The 25,613-nt window shown below is 51.1% G+C and overlaps 1 protein-coding gene across 5 annotated transcripts in view; it reads left to right on the top strand.

The window, feature by feature from the left end:
* The window catches only part of AP3B2 (adaptor related protein complex 3 subunit beta 2), a 533,172-nt gene that overhangs the window by 353,087 nt on the left and 154,472 nt on the right, over positions 1–25,613 (top strand). For all 5 annotated transcript variants that reach the window (XM_069624707.1, XM_069624706.1, XM_069624708.1 and 2 more), the window contains exon 17: positions 12,015–12,133. In XM_069624707.1, the coding sequence (XP_069480808.1) occupies positions 12,015–12,133 (119 nt within the window). The remainder of the gene's footprint in view (positions 1–12,014; positions 12,134–25,613) is intronic.

The raw sequence follows: 25,613 nt of genomic DNA, 5'->3' as shown, positions 1-25,613 counted from the left end.
GGAAGGTAATCAAGGGGCACTATAAAACATCCATTGCATCTTCCAACACCACCACTCCTGACACTACTTGCATGCATCAAGGAAAGAACCCTTGAACTATCCTGGGCCCTCGCCAACCCTCTTATAACCTCCTCCCACTCAGACCTCCACAACAAAGAAAAATACCTCAGGTCCACCAGGGGCCACTTCTTGTCTCCCCCTACACGCTGCCATGGCTCTCTCGCCTTTGCATTCACTTTAATCCATCATCAACCTCCAAATACAAGGCCTGCTGCTTCCAGCTCTCATTGAAGTAGAGTGGGATCGAATTGCAGCCTGGCACTGCCCACTCTGTCTATGGTGGTTTGTGCTGATAGGTACCTGCCTAACTGGTTTTCAGTTCCGCCTGATCCTGAGACCCTGGCAGAGACCGCCAAGGAGGCTGTTGGAGACTGCAACACCAGTAGAAAGAGGGTAACTGGTTTTCTTTTAGGGCAAAGAGCAATGGAAAGTGGTTATCCAATGGTGTGATGTTGCAATGGCAGACAGCAATCTTATGAAGTGACTCCCAGCCTTCTTAGGTTGACTTGCCAGGTTTATTAACAGCTTCATGAGTATCTTTACAGGCAGTCATTTAAGTTACATATATTTTTCTGAGGCTTGTGGAATCTGCTTAGATCACATGCTGTGCATAGGCCGACATCTAGTGGAAGCTGCGGAGTATTAGTTTGTTTTTCGAAACTCGAAAATGGGCTTCGACACAGGGCGTGCCAGTAATACTATCCCTACTGTGACGTCCACTGTACCCATGATCCCTCACGCGTCTAGGACCCTCAGATTGTTTTTTTCCACCATGCTGGTCGGAAGCACTGAGCGGAGTTCCCTGACTTAGTCAGATTTTGCAAATATTGTTATATATTTCCCTGTTTATTCCACCTATCTCCAAACATCGACACTCGACGCCGGATCGGAGAAAATTCAACCATCGGACTACAGTGACGGATTTGGGCCTCGGAAGGCCTCTTGCCTCGGCCCGGGCTTCGGAAGTCCTCTGGACTCGTCCCTGCAAGTAGGGAGAGTGTGGGGTGGCACATATCCTACACTCTGATTAATATAGGTACATTACTTATATTCCTACACTCCCAACCCGCTGCCACAGGGTGCGTATGGAGGGTACCCATTTTCAATTTTGCCCCAAGTGCAACCGCAAGTATCCTTGGGTTGACAGACACGCCACGTGTAACCTCTGCTTGCAGAGGGACCACCCCGAGGCGAATTGCAGAGCGTGCAGTTGGTTTAAACCAAAGACCCTTAAGGACTGTTCGACAAAGCGTTGGGCCCACCACGCCAGGCGACAAGAGGCCATGGACATCATTCGGACGGCGAGGGCAATGTGGCGTCGATGGACAGCCAAGCGCAAGTCCCCGATCTTGGAAGGTTGTCCGGCAGGGCAGCTATGGGGAAGAACCCCAGCGACACGAGCGCTACCCACACCACTTCCAGCAAACAAATGTTCAACCGAGACTCAACGCGCACGTCGAGTTCTCGGAAAGAGGCACGTAGAGAACGGTCCACCGAGTCAGTGTCCTCTGGGCATTCACGTTCGAGATCGCCTCATGACACCAGGCAACCCTCCACTGTTGCTAAGAGTGCCTCGCTCCCCTTAGTGACTGAGGTTCGGTCGCCGGAGGACGACGCCGACCTCTACCCCCAGGCCGCACTCCAGGAGTCGGCATCTGCAGGCAGCACGAAGGCTGCTACTGAATCCCTTACACTCTCCAGAGACAGGGACTCTACCCCCGAATTTCGGCACCAGGCATCGAAAAGCTCTGATTGGGCCCAAAAATCAGGGAAACACTCTTCCACCTGCGGGGAGGGGGGAAAACAACGAAGTAAGCAGTCCCAGCCTACTTCCACTCCTAAACTACATTCTACTCCACCTAAACAGACGGACAAGTCTCAGTCTCCTGTCCCTAAGGCCCCTGTTCAGGCCAGTAGGTCTAGACAGGACAAATCTCAGTCTGTTGTCCCTAAGACCCCTGTTCAAACCAGTAAGTCTAGTCAGGATAAAACAGGAAAAGCACTCCAGGAAAGAGTTATTCCCAGTTCAAGGGAATGGTCCAGTGATGACATAGACAGAGTAATGTCAAGGATGTCATCATTGGCGGATTTCTACACCAAAAACCCGGAACACTTTCTCTCTTATAACCCAGAAGGGTCAACTCCCTCAGGCTCTAAGGATCCAATACCCCCAAGTAAGAAGTCCCGGGGTGAAGCACCAACTCAGTCTTCAGACCCCTTCTATACACAGCCCTATTCTCAATATCAGGAAGATCCATCCTTTGGTGAGGATCCAGACGTGGGCATGTTCGAAGAACTAACTGGGACAGGCTATTATGGGGATGATGAGGACCAAGAGGAGGAGGAGGACGACGACCCAGATACATACAGGGTAGATTCCCCGGTAGAGAAGGAGCCCGCGGTTACCGACTCCCCCGTCGACAACCAGCCTCTCCTGAATGAGGTCCTGTCCAGAGCGGCACAGCACTTCCACATTGACACCCAAGGTGCTCAGAAAGAGAGGGACTTTGCAGAGGAATTGGTGTGAGAAAAGAGACCTGTTGCTCAGGCCATCCCTATCCTTAAGTCAATACAAAGGAGGATAGACCCTTCCCTTGTTAACCCCAATCTCACTAGGGCAGTAAACCCCAGAATTGAAAAGCTTTTCAGGGCAGCCCAATCTGACCCACTGTACATAAGGGGACATCTCAAACCGGACTCCCTGGTTGTTACAAACACCCATAAGAGGATGGGAACACCCTTGTCATCGTCCGAAGCTCCCCCCGACAAGGAGAGCAAGAAGATTTATGGCTTGGGCAGGAAAGTAGCCTCCACTTCCGCCTACCAGGCAAAGATTGCCAACTCCACCACCCTGCTGGCTAGTTGCACCTGCCACCAGTGGGAAGAAGTTGCGGCTCTCATAGACTCCGCCCCAGAACCCTTAAAAAGCCACTGGCACGAGTTTCGGCAGAGGCGAGAGCCGTGTCAGGTTGCATTTTAAAATCAACCTTTGATGCCGCGGATAACGCCGCCAGATTAATTGCTGAAAGCACGCTCATCAAGAGGCATGCTTGGCTACGGCAGTCTGGTTTCAAGGCCGAGACCCAAGCATCATTGATAGATAAGCCGGTGGAGCCGGATCTATTGTTTGGAAAGGCGGTCGAGGGCGCGCTGAAGAATGCCAAGGACGAGTACGAGACACTCAAGTCCCTAGGGCAACTAACCAACAAACCCCCTAACCAGAGAGGGAATGGCAATTTTCGTCGGCCTCGCGGACAAAACTCCCAAAGAGGCTCAAACTATTCCCTAGGCCAGGGTACTACATGGAACACTAACCAGCAGTCTACCCAGAGTTATGGCAGGGGTAACAAAAGAGGTTGTGGTAGGGGTAGAGGCAGTCCCAATAAAGGAGGGGGCACGCCGCCACCAAAACAGTGATGCTCAGTTCAGGGTCCCTTCTCACGCATCCCCAGTAGGAGGGCACATTTCCATCTTCACCCAAGCTTGGGAAGGGATCACATCAGACAGATGGGTGCTGTCCACAGTGTCCGCAGGATACTGCATAGAACTCCTAGAGCGTCCCCGAAACCACCCTCCACGACAGAGAATACACTCCTTAGACCACCAGAAGATCCTACTCGAAGAGATCGAAAATCTTCTTGCAAAGGACGCGATAGAACTCGTCCCGGGACACCAGGTAAACAAGGGTATTTATTCAACTTACTTCCTTGTGCCAAAAAAAGATTTGACAATGCGCCCAGTATTGGACTTACGGCCTGCAAACAAGTATGTCAAGCCCCAAAAATTTCGCATGACGACTCTCCAAGAGGTAATTCCCCTCATAAAAAAGGGGGATTGCATGGCAACATTGGATATGAAAGATGCCTATTTTCATATTTCCATGTTCCCAGCGCACAGAAAATATCTGCGCTTCAAGGTGGACAGTCAGCACTACCAGTTCAAGGTACTGCCCTTCGGGATAGCCTCGGCTCCAAGGGCATTCACCAAGGTACTGGCGGTGTCGGCGGCACAACTACGCAGGGAGGCAATCCCAGTGTACCCTTATCTGGACGACTGGCTTATCACGGGGGAGACCCCAGTAATTTGCAGGACAAACATTCAAAGAACTATCGACCTCCTCTTCGAATTGGGCTTCTCCATAAACGAAAAAAAATCAAGTCTGGTGCCCAGCACCTCCAAGCAGTTCCTAGAAGATGTTCTAAATACTCAAGAGGGGTAGGCTTTTCCTTCAGAGGAAAGAATTCGGAATATACTACTGCAAATTCCGCAATATCAAACCAGTCGCCAGATAACAGTACGCAAAGCAATGCGTTTGCTGGGCATGATGGCGTCATGTATTTACCTGGTCCCCCACGCGTGCATGCGCATGCTTCCCATGCAAGAATGGTTGGCGAAACTGTGGTCTCAGGCAAGTGGTCAGTGGGACGATCTAGTGGTCGTTTCGCCAACACTTGTACAAAGCCTCCACTGGTGGACAAGAGACAATCTATCCAAAGGGAAACCCTTTTACGATCCCGAGATACAGGCAGTAGTCACGACGGACGCATGCCTGACAGGATGGGGAGCTCACCATCTCCACCACACAGCTCAGGGTCTCTGGTCTCACACAGTGGCCAAGAATCACATCAACCTGCTAGAGCTTCTGGCAGTTTTCAGAGCACTTCAAGCGTTCGAGCCCCACCTACTGAACCTGTTGGTGCAGATCCAGACGGACAGCATGACAGTCATGTTCTACCTGAACAAGCAAGGAGGGACTCGTTCGCCAAATCTGTCCAGACTTGCCCAGAAAATTTGGATATGGGCACTCAGACGGAACATCTTTCTGTCATCTCAACATGTTCCAGGGGATCTCAACTCCCTAGCGGACGCTTTGAGCAGAGATCCCCTTCCGGAGGAACACAAATGGTGTCTACGCAGAGAAATCGTAGAAGATCTCTTCTCTCCGTGGGGTTTCCCCACTATAGACCTATTCGCTACAAGTGAAAACAGACAGTGCCCAGGATTCGCATCCGGGTTTCCCCAACCAGACTCCCTGGGGAACGCCCTGTGGATGAACTGGTCAGGGATGTTTGCGTACGCTTTTCCACCAACTCCTCTCATCAGGAAGGTGGTGAACAAGATGAACAGAGAGTCGATGACGCTCGTCCTAGTTGCTCCCATGTGGGCGAGACAACCGTGGTTTCCACACCTACGCAGACCTTCGGTGTGCGATCCCATCAAATTCCCAGGCTGGTACAATCTTTTGTCCCAGCACCAAGGTCAGAAGGTGCATCCTCTACCCAACTCCATGAACCTAGCAGCATGGCTCCTGAGGTCATAGAGTTTGGACATCTCAATTTACCACAGAGGTGTGTGGACATCCTAAAAGAGTCTAGGAAACCGAACACGAGGCATTGCTACTTCGACAAATGGAAGAGATTTGTTATCTGGTGCCAGAATAAACAAATCAATCCAGTTGATTGCACTCCTTCCACAATCGTGACATACATGCTCCACCTGCTGGACGCAGGGTTGGTTTTCAACTCACTAAAGGTACACCTGGCAGCACTGTCAGCGTACACCACCTCACATAGCAAGGTGTCGTGGTGGAAGGTACCCGTGGTTAAAGCCTTCATGGAGGGAGTAAAGAGACTTCATCCTCCTATATCTAACCCACCACCAGGATGGGACCTGAACGTGGTGCTATCTAAACTCATGGGCCCCCCATTCGAGCCCATGGATAAAACAACTCTCAAACACCTGACCTATAAGACTGCCTTCTTAGTAGCCATTACATCCATAAGAAGGGTCAGTGAAATTCAGGCTCTGTCAGTGCAGGATCCTTTCTTTACTATTCATAAGGATAAGCTGGTTTTACGGACACACCCTAGGTTCTCACCTAAGTTTATTTCTAAATTCCATGTAAACCAGTCCATCGAGCTTCAGGCTTTCTTCCAAAACCCACAAAGCTCGGCTGAGGTTAAACTACACACCCTAGATGTGCGTAAGGCTGTCCTTTACTACGTAAACAAGACCAGACCGCTTAGGAAAACAAATCAACTGTTTGTCTCCGTAGCCACAGGCAAAGAGGGAGATCGCGTCTCTAAGGGTGCCATCTCCAAGTGGATTGTCAACTGTATCCAGTTGTGTTACTCTCTTTCTGACAAAACCTTGCCTTTTACGCCCAGAGCCCACTCGACAAGAGGCATTGGGGCCACTCTGGCTTTCATTGCAAATGTTACCCTTGACACCATTTGCAAAGCAGCTACTTGGAGCTCTATTCACACTTTTACTCAGCACTACTGCATTGACACCCATTCCAAGACAGATACTCAAGTGGGACAAGCGGTTCTAAGACATTAATTTGCTCATGACCCTTCTCAAATCCCACCTCCTTCTAACACTGCTCGCTAATCTATGCACAGCATGTGATCTAAGCAGATTCCACAAGCCTCAGAAGGGATACATTACTCACCGTAATCGTATTTCTGATGCTTGTATCTGCTTAGATTCACATGCGACCCACCCTTCCTCCCCTCTGAGAGAAGGCGCATGGATGCTTGTAGTCTTATCTTATCTATCTTCTATCTGCTTGGATCATCTGTACTCACGCTACACCGCATGCTACCTCATGTCAGGAAAAATACAATCTCACACTAGGGATAGTATTACTGGCACGCCCTGTGTCGACGCCCATTTTCGAGTTTCGAAAAACAAACTGTAATACTCTGCAGCTTCCACTAGATGTCGGCCTATGCACAGCATGTGAATCTAAGCAGATACAAGCATCAGAAATACGATTACGGTGAGTAATGTATCATATATATATAATATATATATATAGGACAATAACACTGGCAGCCCATCACCCAGGCCTCTGGCTGACCAACTGACCAGGGTAGAACACTCACCCATGCATTGCACATCAGACACAGCAATCCATTTCACAACAGATCTCCCCTCTTCCGACAACAACGCAAGACATTACACAACACCGCCACACGCACCAACACAAACCATTCACATCGACTCACATCATCAGGGCTAGCACACAACACGTGCTGACGTTCTACCACTCGCCTCACTGTCACACTCTGGACCCTGATAAGGGTGGAAAGAGCCATGGAGGCGCACACAGTACAGCTAAAAACAGCCACACCGCATGTGCAAGGGAATAGGAAAAGATAACATTTTTTGTGATAAGTAAACCACAAAGTCGGGGTAATACTTGACCATGCTATGCCTAATACTACAGACATGCCCATACTAAAACCAGGGGCGCTATCACCCGCACTCACATACCCCTACACATGCTGGGGGTGCTACCACCCAGATACCAGCCAATCACCTTGCGTGACTACCTCAGTCACACTCTGACAATAGGTGGCGCTTCAACCTCATACAGTATACGTGGAATAACCATACATAACCTAATTACGGTTACGCCCTGACAAAACTAGTGGAGCTACCGCCATTAACCCACGTACAACATTAACCCATGCACCCCCCTACCACAGACGCACCCATACCATACTTAATACATTGCTGAGATTACCACCCAGCAACCGCATGTGGTAGGTCAAACATGTCGGCCAGGCACACTCACCATCAGCCAAACTATGCTCCTAACATGTATGTAAGCACCATCCACAACCAGGATTGAAGGCACTCATAACCACTCCCATCCATACCCAGCCCAACCATACATCACATAACACAATATGCAGATTACATTGCATTGTTCTTTACATTTGAATTGACATATTTCTTAAACACCTTGGGCCTCATTACGACCTCGGCGGTAGCCATGCTGCTATTGGCGGCATGGCTGCTGCCGAAATCGCGTCTGGGTCCGGGTCCTCAGAATGAGGAATTACTGGGCCATTCCGAGTTCGGAAGGCCCGGTAATTCCTCCCTCCAAGGACCCGGACCCGGTCCTTCCCCATTCCCATTTCAGCCCCCATAGGGCTGAATGGGAATGGGAGAGGGAGCAAACAACGGGCCATTACGAGTTGGCCCATTGTTTGCTCCCTCTTCCCCTCGCGGGACCCGGTAAGCACGCCTGGTTTGACCAGGCGTTGCTTCCTGGGTCCCGCAAGGGGACCTCGTAATGAGGCGGTACGGGGTAAACTGTGCCGGCACCTTTTACGGCGCCGTTTACCCCGTACCGCCAGGGTCGTAATGTGGCCCCATATATCTATATCACGAAGCCCAAACCACATAATCTCGAGAAACATTAGATGCGACAAATCCATCCCAAATCCAAAGCTAAAAGTGCCTTCAATCCTGGTTGTGGATGGTGCTTACATGCATGTTAGGAGCATAGTTTGGCTGATGGTGAGTGTGCCTGTCCTCGTCGCCAATGTTACGAAGCAGCTCCCAGCCTTCTTAGGTTGACATGCTAGGTTTATTACAGCTTCTCAGGACACCTTCAAAAGCAGTTACATAGTCCTTAAGTAAGTTACATTAATAGGACAAAAACACTGGCAGCCCATCACCCAGGCTTCAGGATGACTACCTGCCCAACACAGAACCTTCCCTCCAGCATTCCGACACTCAGACACAAATACTCCACATGACATCACAACATTCCTTCTGCATTCCCACTACCAAGCTAAGCCCGACACAACACATCTCCTCCCCTTACATTGGCACATTGCAGAGAGCAACAATACATAACGCATACACAACACACCTCCCCTCTTCCAATAACAACACAGACATTACACAACACACCTCCATACACATCAAAATCATTCACACTGACTCACATCATCAGGGCAAGCACACAACATGTGCTCTGACACTCAAACACTCGCTTCATACCCGATGCGCTGGCCAGGCACACCAGGACCAACAACTAATTTCACTGTCGCACTCCGGACCCTGATGGGGTGAAAAGGGTCATAGAAGGACACACAGTACAGCTAAACACAGCCGCACGTGCACAACGAATAGAACAATAAATTATTTGTGGTAAATAAACCACAAAGTCGGGTAATACGTGACCATGCAATGCCTAATACCGCAGGCACGCCCAAACCAACCAAAACTGGGGGCGCTACCATCCGTACACACCTAGCCCTTACCATGCGTGACTTATAGTGCAGTCACAACCCTACACCTACTGCGGGCGCTACCACCCAGATACCAAACCATTCACCTCGGATGACTGACCACAGTCGAGATCCAACACTTGGTGGCGCTACCACCTCACACAGCCATACGTGGGATAACCATGCATAACTTATTACAGTCATGCCCCAACATATATGGTGGCGCTACCACCATAAACCCACGTACATTGTTTAACCCTGCGCGACTTATCACAATCACGCCCATACTGTATTGGAGGCGCTACCCCCAAACACCAAATAACGTGGCACTACCTCCCAAATTCCCTTGTATATCATTCCACTCCCATACTCAAAATATTACTGAAGGCGCTACCCCCAGAAATCACATTTGGAAGTCACAAACATGCTGACCTGGCATTCACACCATCAGCAAAACCATACTTATATATCACATATAAGCTTCACCCAAAACCAAACACATGGTAGGCGCTACCCCCGCATTCACCAAACAATCATATCCACACCTAAACAAGAAACAATTGAAGGCGCTACCCCCAGTCTCACTAAATTCCCGGAGTCCATACAGATTTTCTATACTGTACACAATGCATCACACAAGAGATTATACAGTTCACTTTGCATTGCTCTATACATTTGAAATTATGCATTTTTTTTTAAACACCATATTTCATGAATTCCGAACCAATCCAATCCTAATAGTCCATGTCGCAACATAGCGACCTAAACACTGAAAATCCTCAAGAAGGTTAGTTCTAGACTCTAATACAATACAGTAAATGTCATGAGCACATTTCCATATCCAATCCTAAAAGTCCATCTCGCTATAAAGCGGCCTAAATGCTGAAAGTCCTCAAAAGGTTAATCCTAGTCTTCAAACATGACCCACACCACTCACAAATAATCATGAGAAATCCATGCAGCAAACACCCATACCATTGCCTGAAGTAGCTAAACAGAAATGTATTTGCTTAAAACAAGACGTCAATGTCACCTCCTATGTATCTACAAATCCTCAAAGTGTAACCATCTACTCTTAAAACACCAAATATCAGTGGCGCAACACACAAGGATAATATCACAAAAGGATACTTAAGTCCCTTCTCCTAGAATCCTCAGAAGATAACCCGTCACCATCTCAGTGGTCTGTCCATCAGTTTTTAGACAACCAAACAGCACCTCGGCCCCCGCACCGTTCCTCCTTCGGTGATGAGAATGATGTATCTCCAAGTCTGCGTTGCATTTACCATACATAGATTTATTCCCTCTCCATGCCGCTCAGAATGCATAAGTAGTACTCCAATGGGGCATCGCATGCTTTCCCTTCGCTGGGTAGACCACTACCTGAACGTCCCGCCACAGTACAACACAGGCATACTCGACTTCTGTGTGCCGTACTATTCCTCAATGAACGTTACGCTGCGTCCTGAACACGTAGCCACACGCCTTTGGGTTCCTTACTCGGAAATCCCCATCATTTCTCACCCTTGACGCGATGCAGCCGCATCATTTAAGCCTCCCGATTATTGCAACTCCTGAAAGTTCGTCTTGTTTAAACCTCGCAAGCAATGATTCCTGTATCTCCTGAGCATTCGTCTCATTCGCCAACTCCGTTCACTTCCATACTGACGTCTGCATTCCCTTGCCAGACAGAGTAGTGAAGATCTCTGCTCACCCAACGGTTACTGTCTCTGGCATCTACTGACTCTGCTTTATGCACCATGATCGCTTTACGCTTTACCAGTAAAAAGGACACATCCCTTCACCCTGGCTTCATTTACTTTCATTTTCTTCATCATGGGGAGCTTTCCCTTGGTTTGCCTTGTCCCTTGTTTCACCTGCTGGGACATATGATTACACCTAATGGGAAAGCTCTACTCTTCCTTTATGTGCAAACCTCCCACTTTTCATTGAAAGCAAGTACTTCCCACTTAACTGGGACAGCATCACTTTTCTCCCTATGGGCCAGCTCCTTTCTACATCCTATGCAGCATGACTTCTCATTTCATTACTGGGACACAGCTTCCTTTCATCTTCTGGCCCAGCTCCCTCTCCAGCCCCCGGGACTCAGCTCTCCCTCCAGATCATGAGCTGCTGATCCCTCATGCTACGGGGTCTTTTTCCTCCCCCTTTGGTGCCCTGGGTGATGGGTCTTACTTGTATTGGGGTGCAGTGTTGTCTTTATTGTCCTTTCCTTTCCTGCACCCCCCGCAGCAGGTTTCTTCAGCTTCCTACTTTCTTCTTGCACTTGGGTTCTTCTTCTTTAAGACCGACTCGTCGCCATTGTTATGAAGTGACTCCCAGCCTTCTTAGGTTGACTTGCCAGGTTTATTAACAGCTTCATAAGTATCTTTACAGGCAGTCATTTAAGTTACATATATATATGTAGGACAATAACACTGGCAGCCCAGCACCCAGGCCTCTGGCTGACCAACTGACCAGGTTAGAACACTCACCCATACATTCCATCACTCAGGCATAAACACTCCACATGACATCACAACATTCCTTCTGCAAAGCTAAGCCACACGCAAAACATCTCCTCCTCTTACATTGCACATCAGACACAGCAATCCATTTCGCAACAAGCAACCTTCAGATTTCTTTACCTTTTGACCCTGAGCCATCAATGTCATATTTCATTTTAACATGAGTGAGCAAAGGATGTGCAATGTTAACAACAATAGTTCTTTGGTCGCTTCACTTGCAGCTTCCTTTCCCTATTCCAAACTTTTTGGCTACAATAAATGCACTGGTGAATTGAAAACCTTTTGAAGACATTGGAACCTAGCATGTCATTGCGCTGCTCAGATGGCTTTTGTTTAGCATCCGGGTGTCTGATATTTCTTCTTTCTGACCTCTTCTTCCTCCTGATGGAAGATCGAGACCACTTCCAGCTTGGATCACTCTCTCACCTTCTAAACTCCAAGGCCGTCGGGTACCAGGAGCTGCCGGACTGGCCAGAGGCGGCCCCCGACCCTTCTGTGCGCAACGTTGAGGTGAGGAATCTGCGCATCCTATGGCCACAATACTAACATTATCTTCTTTTAGGTGTTAATGTGGGACCTTCTTTGGGGTATAAAATTATTCACGGATGTACATTGAACACTGAGTAAAGCTGCTGTTAATTGGGGACAGAGAAGAGCAAGAGCAAGTCTGGGCACGAGAACACATTTTACAGTATTGTGGCTAAGACAGCCATAACGGGGAGCCAGCACTGTGGGGGATGAGCGCAGTCGGCACTGTGGGCAAGAGCAGTGTCAGATCTGGGGAACTAATATATTCAGCACTTTCAGTGATAGTGCATTGAGCACAGTGGGTGTAAGCAGAGTCAGCAGTGTAGGGACTAGCACAGTAAACCTTGTAGTGGGGGACAATACATTAATCATTCTCAGTTGAAGTGAAGTCATCACCATGAGCAGCTTAAGTCAGCACTGCAGGGACAATTAAAATTACCTAGGCTTACAGCGCTGGGAGTCTTGATTCTATTATAGAGCCAGAAGCGAGCATTATGCTTCAACTTCTTTAATTTACTCTTCAGCAGTTTCAACTTTTTAAAATGAAAACAAACAAAAAATGACTCCTTTTTTCATAAACTACATTTCCCTATCTTCATTATATTTATAATTGGTTATTTATAACGCACTTAATACCCAGAGGTTTCTAAGCGCGAACCCAGGTTCATTTCTGTAGTCCTTCACACTTCCTATCTCTGTAGCTCTCTAGCTACTTCCTGCCTCTGGTGGCGCCTCTTCTTTGGATGCTCTGAACAGGTCCTTGTGTATCGCAACTGCAAGAAAACTCTTTGAAAGTCAACAACAGTCCTGATAAACAGTCTCAGGTTCGAACCTTCCAACGGACCTGCCGCAAACTCCGTGAAATTGACTCACGCTATCCTTGCTCACTCTCAGCACCTCTCAGATGTTCTTCTTGTCATCACCTGCCAAAATAGAAAGGACGCTGTTAGGGAGGTTGAATGCACCGCCCTGTTTTCGGGAGAGGTAAAAGTACAACATTAGAATAACCATACACTACAAAGCATGCGCTGGGTGGGAGAGTAATGCTCACCTCTGTGTCTTTTATAGAATTGAGACTCCCATAGCTGTAAGCCTAGGTAATCTTCATTCCATGTCAAGAACAGAGGCGAGCATTATGCTTGTTCAAAGCTCTTCATCACCGCTTCTGTCACTAACGAGACTGGCTTGAAATAAAATGTTTTAAACGCATTGGTGCTCGCCCAGTACGCCGCTCATAAAATGTCTGCGAGAGCCGCGCTTGCCGTGAAGGCCTTCAACACCGTTGCACCTCTCACTGAGTGGGCTCCGAATCAAGCTAAATTGACGCCCACTTGCAGCATGATTTCCAGCACCCATCTAGCTAAGGTAGCCGAAGGAACCGCTATGAAAGACTTCCTGCAAGCAATTAGTAGCTCGGTCACCCCCACCGGAAGAAATTCTGCCACCATGGCTTCATACTCGCTAATGCAAGCCGCCACACACAACTGCGGCTGTCCTGGAAAGTAAGGGTATGAAATCGAGGTGGAGTCTTTGTCCTTTTTTTGCCAGGGTGAAGGTAACGCCCTCTGGCCCAAAATCTTTCTATCAGCCTCCAATGCTTTGATGTCCGATACTCTCCTACAGGACACTAGGCACAATAGCATTGCTAGTTTCCCGATAGTTGCGTAATCAAGACATACTTTTTGCTGGCCAGTCTACCAAGAACTGCAGCACCACGTTCACGTCCCATAAGTGTGCGTATTTGGGGAAGGGAGGAACCCGAAACTTTGCTCCTTTAATGAGCCTGACTACTACCGGATGGTCCCCCAAGGGAGCCCTGTCCACTGCCGCATGCCCCGCTGAAATCGACGATCTATAGACGCCCACCATCCTGAAAACCTTGCCGTCTTCCAAGAGGGAGGATAGAAAATGAGGATGGAAACTACAGAGGCAGAAATGGGAGGAAGACCTCTCCTTTTGCACTAGTGCTCCCACTTGTTCCATGCCACGTAATAGCTCCTACATGTGGAAGGGGCTCACAAGTCCAAGATGAGCTGGGCAGTGTAGCTCGAAATGCCTGCCCTGGCCCATCTTCTCGCAACCCCTTGCAAGCCATCAACGGGAGCGTGCCCTTCACTCTGAGAATTAAACGACCCAGCTGGGTCCGTGAGCAGGTGTGTCTCTGGCGGGAGAGTCCTCTGGAAATCCAAGGAAAGTTCCATCAGAGCTGGAAACCATACTTGTGATTGTCACATGGGTGCCACAATCACAATTGTTGCGCTCTCTCTGCGAACTTTCGCAGGAACTCTGCTCAACATCACCAACGGCGGAAACACATAGTGCACTTCTCCACTCCAGTCGTTCAACAACGCGTCTGATCCTAGAGCACAAGGGTCTAACCTCCAGCTGAAGAATCTGGTCATCTGAGCGTTCAATCTGGATGCAACAAGTCAGTTTGAATCGGACCCCACAGATGATCCACACGCTGAAACACCCTCTTGTCGAGTTTCCAGTCGCTGGAATCTGTCACATAACAGGAGTTCCAGTCTGCTATAACATTGAGTGCTCCCGGTAGATAATTTGCTGTCACCGATATTCCGGCCTGAAGTCAGTAATGCCAGAAGTCATTTGACAGTTCCGCCAGGAGTCTGGATTTCGTCCCCCCTAAGTGATTTATGTAACAAACTGATGAAATATTTTCCATCTTAAACAGAATACAGCAAGCAGTTCATTCTGCCCTTTGTAAATGCCTTGATCACGAAGGATCCAGCTAACAGTTCTAGACATTATATATGCAGATATAGTTCCTCCGGTGTCCAAATGCCCCCTGTCTTCAGGGTGCCGCATCTGGCACCCCAGCCTGCTCTGCTGCCTTCGGATTCTACCACTAGGTCCAGTTTGTCCCCGAAAAAATGTCACGGTCGTTCCACGCTTCCATATTTTGTAGCTGCCATTGTAATTCTGTGCCTGATTCTCAGTCCAACGGAACCGTCTGGTGGTATCTCAGACCCTGCTGAAGATGTCTGATCTTCAGCTTCTGGAGAGCCCTGTAGTGGAGTGGCCTGGGGAATATGGCCTGAATGGAGCATGCTAGGAGCCCCACTTCTCTCGCTCGAGTACAGAGGGAGACGACCTCTTTGTCGAGGCATGCTCGTATCAACCTCTTGATATCCCACAGTTTCCTTGCTGGTAGCTCCAGCGTTGCTGTCCTCGTGTCCGCCACAAAGTCTAAGAAATCTAACCTTTTGCTCAGAGCCATGTCTGACTTCTCCTGATTTATTAAGAACCCCAATGATGACAAGAGGTCTCTCACCCACTCTATCTGGCATAGCAAGTCCTGCCTGTTGTCCACCAGCAGCAGGATGTCATTAAGATACACTGTTATGCGGATGCCTCTTTCTCCAGCATGGGGTCTGGCATGGATTCACACGCTCATGAATATTCCCCGTCGTCAGGCTGGGAATCCTCGGTAAAGAAAAAACCAGTATCAGTTTCGTTTCTGATCTGTCTTTCGTAGTAATAACCAATCACTGGTCTCTGCGTCATACTGACCACAGCCAATGACTGCCCTCTACCTAAGCACCGCCTCTGGCAGCCATCTTCAGATTTTTACCGCACGTTCATGTGTTGGGATCCTCGTGCTATTGCTCTCGAGCGTTAGTGCTATTTTTTCGCGCTTTTTACAAAAAACTTCGATTCTTTCGGTCAAAAGAGCCTCAAGCTCCACCGATCCTACATCCGATCAACGGGGACCCGTGTCGGATTCATCTGTGCCCCTCAAGGGTGAAGATTTCGTCGAGCTACACTTCGGAGGACTCCAGAAGCTTCTCAGGCCCTGTCTCGGAGATGGCCCAGGAGAAGGGAAGCTCGACGCCCGGAAAGCTGTTCAGGGTCTGCCCTGGATGCCAGCTGCAGAACGTCTTCAAGGAGGACGAACACTCTTTCTGCCTTTACTGCCTTCATGAGGACAAGACGCACGTGGAGAAGGACTGTGCGTTTTGCGGCAACATGTCGGAACGGACCATGAAGGACCGCCATCAACGTCTCGCCAACTGGCTGGAGGGTAAGAGCCCGTCTGGCGAGAAGAAGAAGAAATCCGAGCGGTCTTCTAAGACCTTTGAGGGCGCCCCGGCGACGGGGGCCCAACATAAGGCCAAGCACCGCGAGTCCGCTGGCACCGGGAGCGCCGAACGGTCGGGCTCTACGGGCGCCAGGCAGGGCGCACCCTCCCCGGCACCATCAACCACGAGCCAACGCTCTGGGTCGGGTAAGAGGAAGGCCGAGCACCCGGCGAAGCTCCTGGAGAGGCCCCGGTCGAGCTCTAAGGCAGAGGAGGAGCGTGGCAGTGCCCCCTCCCTCAAGGATAAGGCGGTGAGCGCACCTAAGGTGGTGAAGGCCTTGATCCATCCGACCAAGCCCTCTATCGAAACGGTCGCGGCGGCCCTGGCTCAGCCTGTGGTGGCTGCACCAGTGGTGGCGACCTCAGGGCCCAGAATCTCCCTGCCTCCTCGGAGGGAGTCTTCCTTTGTGCCCATCGATAGGACCCCCGTGAAACCCTCCGTGGGGAAGAAGAAGGGGGGGCAGGGCGTCGTCGTAGAGTCGGCCTCAACCTCAGAAGAGGAGCTGATCGAGGTCTTAAGCCACGGCCTAGGCGTGGAAGAAGGCCAGCCCGTCGGAATGGACCCCGACGCAGGTGACGACGACGACATCGTCGAGGATACCGACGGGGCCCCTGCTCGCCCGTCGGATTCCCCTCTGCCAGCGCCGCAAGACAACTCGGCGGCCATTTTGTTGGCCATACAGTCCTTATGCTCCGAGATAAGGACGAGGCTACCGTTACCGACGGAGGAACCTCTCCCGTCGGGGGATCCAGAACCGGGACCTTCTGGTGTTCCCCCTACCAAGAAAAGAAGGATCCATCCACCACCTCCTTTTCAACCGTCGCGCCCCTTCCAGCCCTCCTCCCCGTCCACCCGAGGGGATGATACGGGGACTGACACGGCAGCGACGGGTACGGACGACGAGGCATACGACGAGGATTTTCCGTCGTCGCCTCCCACCAGGGCCTCTCCGCCCGACGAGATCGGATCTTTCCACTCCATGATCTCCAGGGCTTCCGAGCTTTTCCAACTCTGCCCGGAGGAGAAGAAAAAGGAAGGCTTCCTTTATCAGCGGCGCGAGGCCAAGAGGAAGACGGTCCTCGCAGTGCCTCTGTTGGACGACATTTGGGATGAGGGCCTTTCCCTCCTCAAGAACCCTTCCACGATGCCAGCTCGAAGAGACCGGTACGAGAAAAAGTACCGGGTCCCGGACACGGCCCCCCTATGCCTCCGGGCGCAGCCTACCCCGGACTCCGTCGTCTCCGCGGCAGCCAGGAAGAAAGCGGGGGGGGGTGCGGCCTCCACATCGACTTCCCCGCCGGACGGCGAGGGAAAGAAATTGGATACTATGGGGCGTAGAGTCATCTCGTCGGCAGCGACGACGATTAAAGCGGCCAACGCCTTGGCTATCGTGGCCCGCTACGACAGGGAGCTCTGGTACAAGATGGCTCCCCTGCTGGATTTTCTGCCGGACGACAAGAGGGCGGAGGCCCTTGAGATCCTGCAGGAAGGTGAGGTGGCCTCGGACCACGCCATCACCGTGGCGACGGACATCGCCGACACTGGATTCCGCCAGCTGGGCAACGGTGTTTGCCTTCGACGTCGTGGATGGCTCAAAGCTACGGACTTCCGGCAGGACGTCCAGACCAGAGTCCTGGACATGCCCTTCGACGGGAACAACCTGTTTGGGAAGACAGTGGACGATTCCCTTCAGGCCATCAAGGCGGATACTGAGACGGCCCGGGCCCTTGGAGTCCTGCAACGACGGACGCCCTTTCGGAGCGGCGGAGGCAAGGGCGCCTCCAAAGGTTCCGGCGGCGGTTTCGCTTCCTACCGTCAAGCGGCCCGCTCGTCGTCGCAAGAGGCCTACAGAGGACGAGGCAAGTCTAGCGGACCCCGCCGTCGTCGCCAAGGAGGTCAAGGCGGCAAGGCCGCGTCCAAGCAGGATTGAACCGGCCTTGGGGTCGGGCCCCCACCGAAGCACCCCGGTGGGAGGCCGGCTGGCGGGCTTCGTCAGCGTGTGGGAGTCCATCTCCACCGACCGTTGGGTGCTGGACGCCCTGGCCCGGGGCCACGCGCTCGAGTTTCAAAGAAGGTGCCCGCGCGTCCCCCCCGTGGCCAGGAAAGAACTTCACGTCCCTCAACTTCTCCTGGAGGTAAAGGCGATGCTCAGAAAGGGCGCCATCGAACTCGTCCCAAAGAGGCTTCGGGGCTCCGGAGTCTACTCGAGATACTTCCTCGTGAAGAAGAAGACGGGAGGATGGCGCCCCATCCTGGACCTGCGACGTCTGAACAAGTTCATCAAGGCGCAGAAGTTCCGGATGGTCACCCTCCAGCACGTCCTGGGTCAGCTGGAGGAAGGAGACTTCCTATCGTCGTTGGATTTGGAGGATGCCTACTTCCACATTCCCATCCTAAAGGGGCACCGCAAATTCCTCAGATTCGTGGTCCAAGGGCGTCATTACCAGTTCAAAGCCCTTCCCTTCGGACTACGGTCGGCACCCAGGGTATTCACCAAGTGCCTTGCACCGGTGGCGGCGCAGCTGCGCCGCAAGGGGATCCACGTCTACCCCTACCTGGACGACTGGCTCATCCGCGCCAAGACGAGGGAGCTCGCCGTGGTCCACACGGCAAGGACCGTCCAACTCCTCACAGACCTGGGATTCTCCGTGAACTACGCCAAATCCCACCTGGTGCCCGCGCAAGTCGCACTGTTTCTGGGAGCGAGGCTCGACACAGTGTCCCTTCTGGCCTCCCCGTCGGAGGAGAGGACCAGGACCATCTTGGGCAAGGTGCAACGGATGTTGGTGGCCGACGCGGCCAAAGTGAGGTCCATCAAGTCCCTCCTCGGGATGATGTCTTCCTGCATCTACCTCATTCCCATGTGCAGGCTCCGGATGCGCCCGTTGCAAGAATTCCTGGATGCGCGCTGGATCCAGACGACGGGCAGCTTCGAGGAAAGGATCAAGCTCGACGAGAGTTTCCGACGAGCGATACGGTGGTGGGGCACCCGCGCGCATCTGACGGCGGGCATGGACTTCCAGACCCCAGCCCACCAGGAGACTGTGACCACGGATGCCTCCCTGGAAGGGTGGGGAGCGCACACCGAAAATCTGCACGCAAGGGGACTCTGGCTCCCGACGGAGAAGTCCCTACATATCAACGTCCTGGAGCTCCGTGCAGTGTTTTGGGCCCTCAGGTCCTTCCTTCCATCCCTCAAGGGCAAGGTGGTGAGGATCTTCACCGACAACACCACCACCATGTTTTACATCAGGAAACAGGGCGGAACCAGGTCCCCAGCGCTGTCCAAGGAGGCCCAGGACCTGTGGCATTGGGCCGTCGCCCAAGGGATTTTTCTGGTGCCGTTTCATCTGGCAGGGATAAAAAACACCATCGCCGACTCACTCAGCAGGGAGCTGCGCTCGTGCCACGAGTGGGAACTACGGCAGGATTTGGTGGATCGCCTCTTCCGACGGTGGGGCACACCCCAGATCGACCTGTTCGCGACGGCGACGAACACCAAGTGCCGGAGGTTCGCCAGCAGGTTTCCCCAGACGAGGAGCATGGGCGATGCTTTCTCGTTCCCCTGGGAGGGCCTGTTCCTCTACGCGTTCCCTCCCTTGCCTCTGCTAATCCGGCTCGTCAACCAGCTCAAGAGGTCACGGTGCAGGATGATCCTCGTCGCACCTGCGTGGCCGAGGCAGATATGGTTCCCGGACCTTCTGGACTTGTCAGCGTCCCCGCCGATCAAGCTGCCGGCGGACGCGGATCTACTCTCCAGGGAAGGAGGCGCCATCCTCCACCACGACCCGAAGTCGCTGAACTTGCAGGCCTGGCTCCTGCAGCACTAGAGTTTGGAGGATACGACATACCGGCCGATTGCAGAGAGGTTCTTGCAAAGGCCAGGGCGTCCTCGACTCTTAAATGCTACGGACACAAATGGAAGAGGTTCTCTGTCTGGTGCCACGCACAGAAGATTAACCCTCTACGGATTACGGCTCCCCAAGTACTGCCGTACCTGCTGACGCTGGCCAAAGCTGGTCTGGCACATGCGTCCATCAAGATTCATCTTGCTGCGATCTCCCGATACACCAGAACCACGGGCCGGACGTCCTTGTGGTCTCATCGTCTGGTGAAAGAGTTCATGAAGGGACTGTTCAGATCGTTCCCGCCGGTGAAGGCTCCGGCCCCGGCGTGGGAGCTCAACGTGGTGCTGACCAAGCTCATGGGACCTCCGTTCGAGCCTCTGCACTCGGCCCCGTTGAAGTTTCTATCGTGGAAAACAGCTTTTCTTGTGGCCATCACCTCTGCACGACGAGTGGGAGAGATCCAGGCCCTTTCCTGCAAGGCCCCGTACTTGACTTTCCACGACACGAGGGTAGTGCTCAGGACGCACCCCTCCTTCATGCCCAAGGTACCGTCGGACTTCCATCTCAACGAACCCTTGGTGTTACCTGTGTTCTTCCCGTCGCCTTCGTCGCCGGCTGAGAGGACTTTGCACTCGCTGGATGTAGCTAGAGCGCTGAAGTTCTACGTGGACCGCACGAAGGGTTTTCGGAAGACGTCACAACTCTTTGTGAACTTTGGACCTGTCAATCAGGGGAAGGCTCTCTCGAAGGCTTCCATCTCCAGATGGCTCTCCGGCTGTATCATGTGCTGTCACCGGTTGGCAAACCGACCGCTGCCTGGCCGTCCGAGAGCCCATTCCACCAGAACGATCGCAGCTACCACGGCGTTCCTATCTGGTGTGCCCCTGCTGGACATATGCAGGGCTGCTACGTGGAGGTCGACGCACACCTTCACGAAATTCTACTGCGTCGACCGGGATTCCAGGGAGGAGTCCAGGGTCGGCCAAGCAGTGCTGCGCAACCTGTTCGCCTGAGGTGAGCCTGGTGAGGAGGTAAGATGCTTAATGTTGAGTTGATGTGATGCTTAATGTTGAGCCTTTGCCACCTCCCGTGGTTGTGCATGTGTGTACTGCTATGTATTCTTTATTCATGAGCGTGTGAATCCATGCCAGACCCCATGCTGGAGAAGGAACAAGTTACTTACCTGTAACTGTTGTTCTCCAGCATGGGTCTGGCATGGATTCACATGCGAACCCTCCCGCCTACCCCTCTGCGGCTCTTCACTTGGTCATACTGCCACTTCACGTGCTTCCAAATCTGAAGATGGCTGCCAGAGGCGGTGCTTAGGTAGAGGGCAGTCATTGGCTGTGGTCAGTATGACGCAGAGACCAGTGATTGGTTATTACTACGAAAGACAGATCAGAAACGAAACTGATACTGGTTTTTTCTTTACCGAGGATTCCCAGCCTGACGACGGGGAATATTCATGAGCGTGTGAATCCATGCCAGACCCATGCTGGAGAACAACAGTTACAGGTAAGTAACTTGTTCCTTCTCTGATGGCAGCCGCCACCAGTCTTATCAGTTTAGTAAAAGCCTGTGGTGCTGAGGCCAGACCAAAGGGCAGCGTCTTGAACTGCCAAAATAGCCCTTCCCACCTGAACGCTAGAAAAGGATGGTATATGTCTGCCGCAGGGACCGTCAGGTAGCCTTCTTTGAAATCTATTCTGGCCATCCAGCTTTCTTTTCTGAGAATATCTCTCAGTAGATGGATAGCCACCATCTTGAAGTGCCTGTAAATCACCCAGCTGGTCAGCTCTTTCGGTTTCATAACCAGCCTCACTTTCTCCTTTCTGTGTACTTAGAACATGCTGCTTGCGAATATCCTGATCGCTGCAGGGCTCTATGGCTACCTTTACTTGGAGCTGCGCCAGCTCATTGTGCAGGAACGCCTACTCCTACTGTTCATACGGATATTGCACGGCCAAGCTGACTGAATTGGAGTGTGAATAAACTCTAGATGGAAACCTTGGGCTGTCTAAAGTACCCATTAATCGCTGGAGAGCTTGTGCCAATTTGCCAATAATTGCATCTTCCTCCCCCTACTGGAGGATATACTATGTGATGTTCTCTCACCTGAGGTGGCTCTTTGCGATCTGCCATCCTCTATGACCTCTTAAGTGTCTTCCTCTGGCTGGGAAGAAGATATGATATGATAAGTAATTTATAACGCGCCTGTACACAATGTTTTTAGGTGCGACAAGACAAGGGATGGAATACAGATGGAGGACAAGACGAGCAATCTTACTAGGCCTTGTGTCATTCAGATCGTGCATGAGAAGCATAAGGGAAGAGAAAGGGGGATGTGCAAAGGAGAAGGGAAGGTCAAACAGGGTTACAATGCTCTGAGTAAGTGCAACCAGGTCAGCGCGGCTCTGCGTATTGCAAGGAGACAGGGACTGTAGGGATATATTTACAGTCCCTAAGTGCGTGGTCTGCCCGGAAGAATTGCAAGTGTGACTGATCAAGAAAGAGCTTGGAACCAAGTGAGACTCTGAGGGTAGCCAAGCAACCAGTCTGAACAGCAGACAGTTACATCAGCATGGGAGGGAGAGGGAGAAATCAGAGGAGAAGAGGAAAATTGTAGCTGCTTCCGGAACTTCAAGTGGTCCAGCTCAAGAAAGAGTCTTGTTTTCTGTATTCCCAGTATAGCGCCCTGCCACCTGGGTCTCCATGATGATAAGCGACCGGCCGATCGACCCCGATAGTGGCAGGTCCTGGCAAAAACTCTGTTTGGGAAACACTTTTTGATAGAGGCCTATGCTTTCTGCAGGGAGATATACGTGCCAACAAATCTCCCCATCTCCTTGCCGAATGGCTCCTCGAACAGGAGCCCTTGCGCTGCGTCTCCTGCCTCGTAGGAGGCGAGGTTGCTCAGCTTTGCATCGATCTTCAGGAGGAGACGCCTTCCCCTCTCCGAAGAGAACATGCAGTTTGCGTTGCCCAAGAAGCATACTGCTCATTGTGCCCAGTTCGCTAACGTATCAGTGTCCACTTGTATCTCTGACTCATTCGGCCAGGTCCATGATCTTTGCAATGAGAGTGGTGAGGTCCAGCAGTTTCTCCTGGCAACTCTTCAGGACCTATCCATACCTTTCCTCAGATCCTTCGCAGTCTTGGTCACAAGGGTGATCATTTTGGGGTCTAGCTCTGGGGTTTTCGGTCACCTTGCCGCTAGACGTGGGTGCGGGCATTCCGACCTCACGTGCATCCTGATCTCCTTATCTAATGGCTTTTATATTCTTTGCACCATGTATGTTGTTACCCTCGGCAAGGGAGGCCAGTCAGAGGACTTGGGGTTTCTAATACAGTCTGGATCGAACATATCTGACATGTCTGAATTTGGAAGCTCCAGATGCTTCTTTTTCCTCGAGTTCTTGCCGCCCACAGTACCTGGCGTCTCTTTCTTGGTCTTATTGTCCTCCTCTTGCGAGAAAGCCCTAGCGTCTGGGGGTTTCCTGCCCCATATCTGCATTGCCCATATTATCTACCCCTGGGATGGTGTTAGGAGGCTTGGCACCACTGCCTTTTGTAGGAACGCTTCTTTCAGCTTCCCAAAGGCATCAGCAGCCTCTGGGTCATGATGTTCAACCCCATATTATTGGCCCGGGGTAGTAAGAGTTTCCTCTTCTGTGTCATGTTACTCCCCTGAAGGCTCTTCGCCTGCTCGGCAGCTTTCCCAGACATGATCTGTGTACTTTTCTGGGTGCTCTTAAATCTCTTCTCCAAGAAAAGACTCTAGGGGGCCCAGCCTTTCTAGTAGAGGGCTTACTCCCTCTGCCACTGCTTCCACCAGGGAATACCCTAGCATCTGCTTGAAACTGAGCACCAGGTCGCTCTGTTTGCTCCTCCTCGCTCCACTGCTCCTCCTTGCTCCACCCATAGTCCGACATGCTGAGGATGGAGATGTTATGATCAGGTGTGTAATGCCAAAAGCCTGGTCTGCTTGTGGCTTGGTATGCACCATCAATATTACTACGGAATCATCAGATCTATATATGTATTGCCAGTGATGAATTCTGCCTCACACAATCTCCCTCGTGTCTGCCGAGATAGCTGCTGTTTACTGCAGCATTCGCACGACCCGGGGCTGTGGAGGTAAAGCAGGAGGCAGAATCGGAGTTCTGATGTTCCCTCCGCTATCTCGCACGCTGGACTGAGTGCCGAGCCTGTGAAGCCACCGCTGCATCGCATGCGCGACACAGCAACTCCTACTGAGGGAGGGCGCCTCGTTTCTTCACTTTCGGAGTGCCTGAGCGACCAAGCCAGGCTCTGGAGTCCTGATGCAAGCAGGTTCACCCGCCCGCTTAGAGTATGTGCAGCTCACGTGCTAGAAAGGACATCACTAACAATGTTTGCCAATACAACGGAGCCACTATGAACGACTGTTGACAAAAGCACTGGTGTGCTCCACTCATGCTGCTAGTCAGCCAACCATTCCTCATGTTTGATAAGCAAAAGCATGAAATCTTTACAGACGCACACGCGGCAATAAGAAAAACACAATTTATCTTGCTGAAGAGTAGCTTAAGAAGAGGAGGATCCAGAGGCAGGAAGTAGCTAGAGAGCTAGAGATAAAGGAAGTGTGAAGGAATACAGAAATGGATCGGAAGAAAGGGAAATGTAGTTTTTAAAAAAAAGAGAACAATTTTCAGTTTAAAAAGTTGAAACTGCTGGAGAGTAAATGAAAGAAGTTGAAATATAATGCTCGCCTCTAGATTTGACATAGAATCATGGTGTACCCTATGGGTAGGGTTACAGCCTACAGTTTAAGGCAACATCATTATTTTTATGTCTTGGACTTTAATTTGAACATAATGCTTTCTGGGAGTAACAGCCTTAGTTAACTTTAATTTAATAAATTAGTTGTAGCACCAGGCTCCAATTATTTGCATAAAGAAAACCCAGGACTTGAATAGTGGTATCCTAGTGATATAAAGTCATCTGGTCAACCCAACCATCCTTAACCTAAAAAAAAAAAGTTTTGATAATAATGTGTCAACTAACTCCAATGTGGTTCTCCTTTTAAGGTCAAATCTCACCTAGAACATCAAAGGAGACCTGCTGTGAAAGCCCAATAGGCATGCAGATACTGTGTGGGAATTGAGTGGGGACACCAGCATGTGGACTGAATTGGCCCGATTGCACTACATTTACAGTCATGAATCTGTTTTTCCACCTATGTCTGCAGGAGGAGGAAACGTTTGTACCCCATGCAGGACGCATCGGGCTGCTGGGCGAGTGGACAGAGGTGTCTCTTGCGTGCTTGCTGTGTTGCCATTTTTCCTATCTTAGCTTTCCTCTTTCCTTTCATTTTTATGTTTGAGCCTCAGCTACTATTATATGATGCCTCGATAAGAGGAGTTAACTGCAAGAGCAGAATTTAGTATGAGTCAACGTTTTAGCGTTACCATCTCTTGTGAGACTAGTATGCTGCCTAACTCTTTGAAATGGAGGCGCAGGCTACTTAGACGA

This window comes from Ambystoma mexicanum, chromosome 11 (genome assembly GCF_040938575.1).
Source record: "Ambystoma mexicanum isolate Mex_15411 chromosome 11, UKY_AmexF1_1, whole genome shotgun sequence".
Classification (NCBI taxonomy): domain Eukaryota; kingdom Metazoa; phylum Chordata; class Amphibia; order Caudata; family Ambystomatidae; genus Ambystoma; species Ambystoma mexicanum.
The sequence above is the reverse complement of the archived record's forward strand: the minus strand, read 5'-3'. Positions and strand labels throughout refer to the sequence as shown.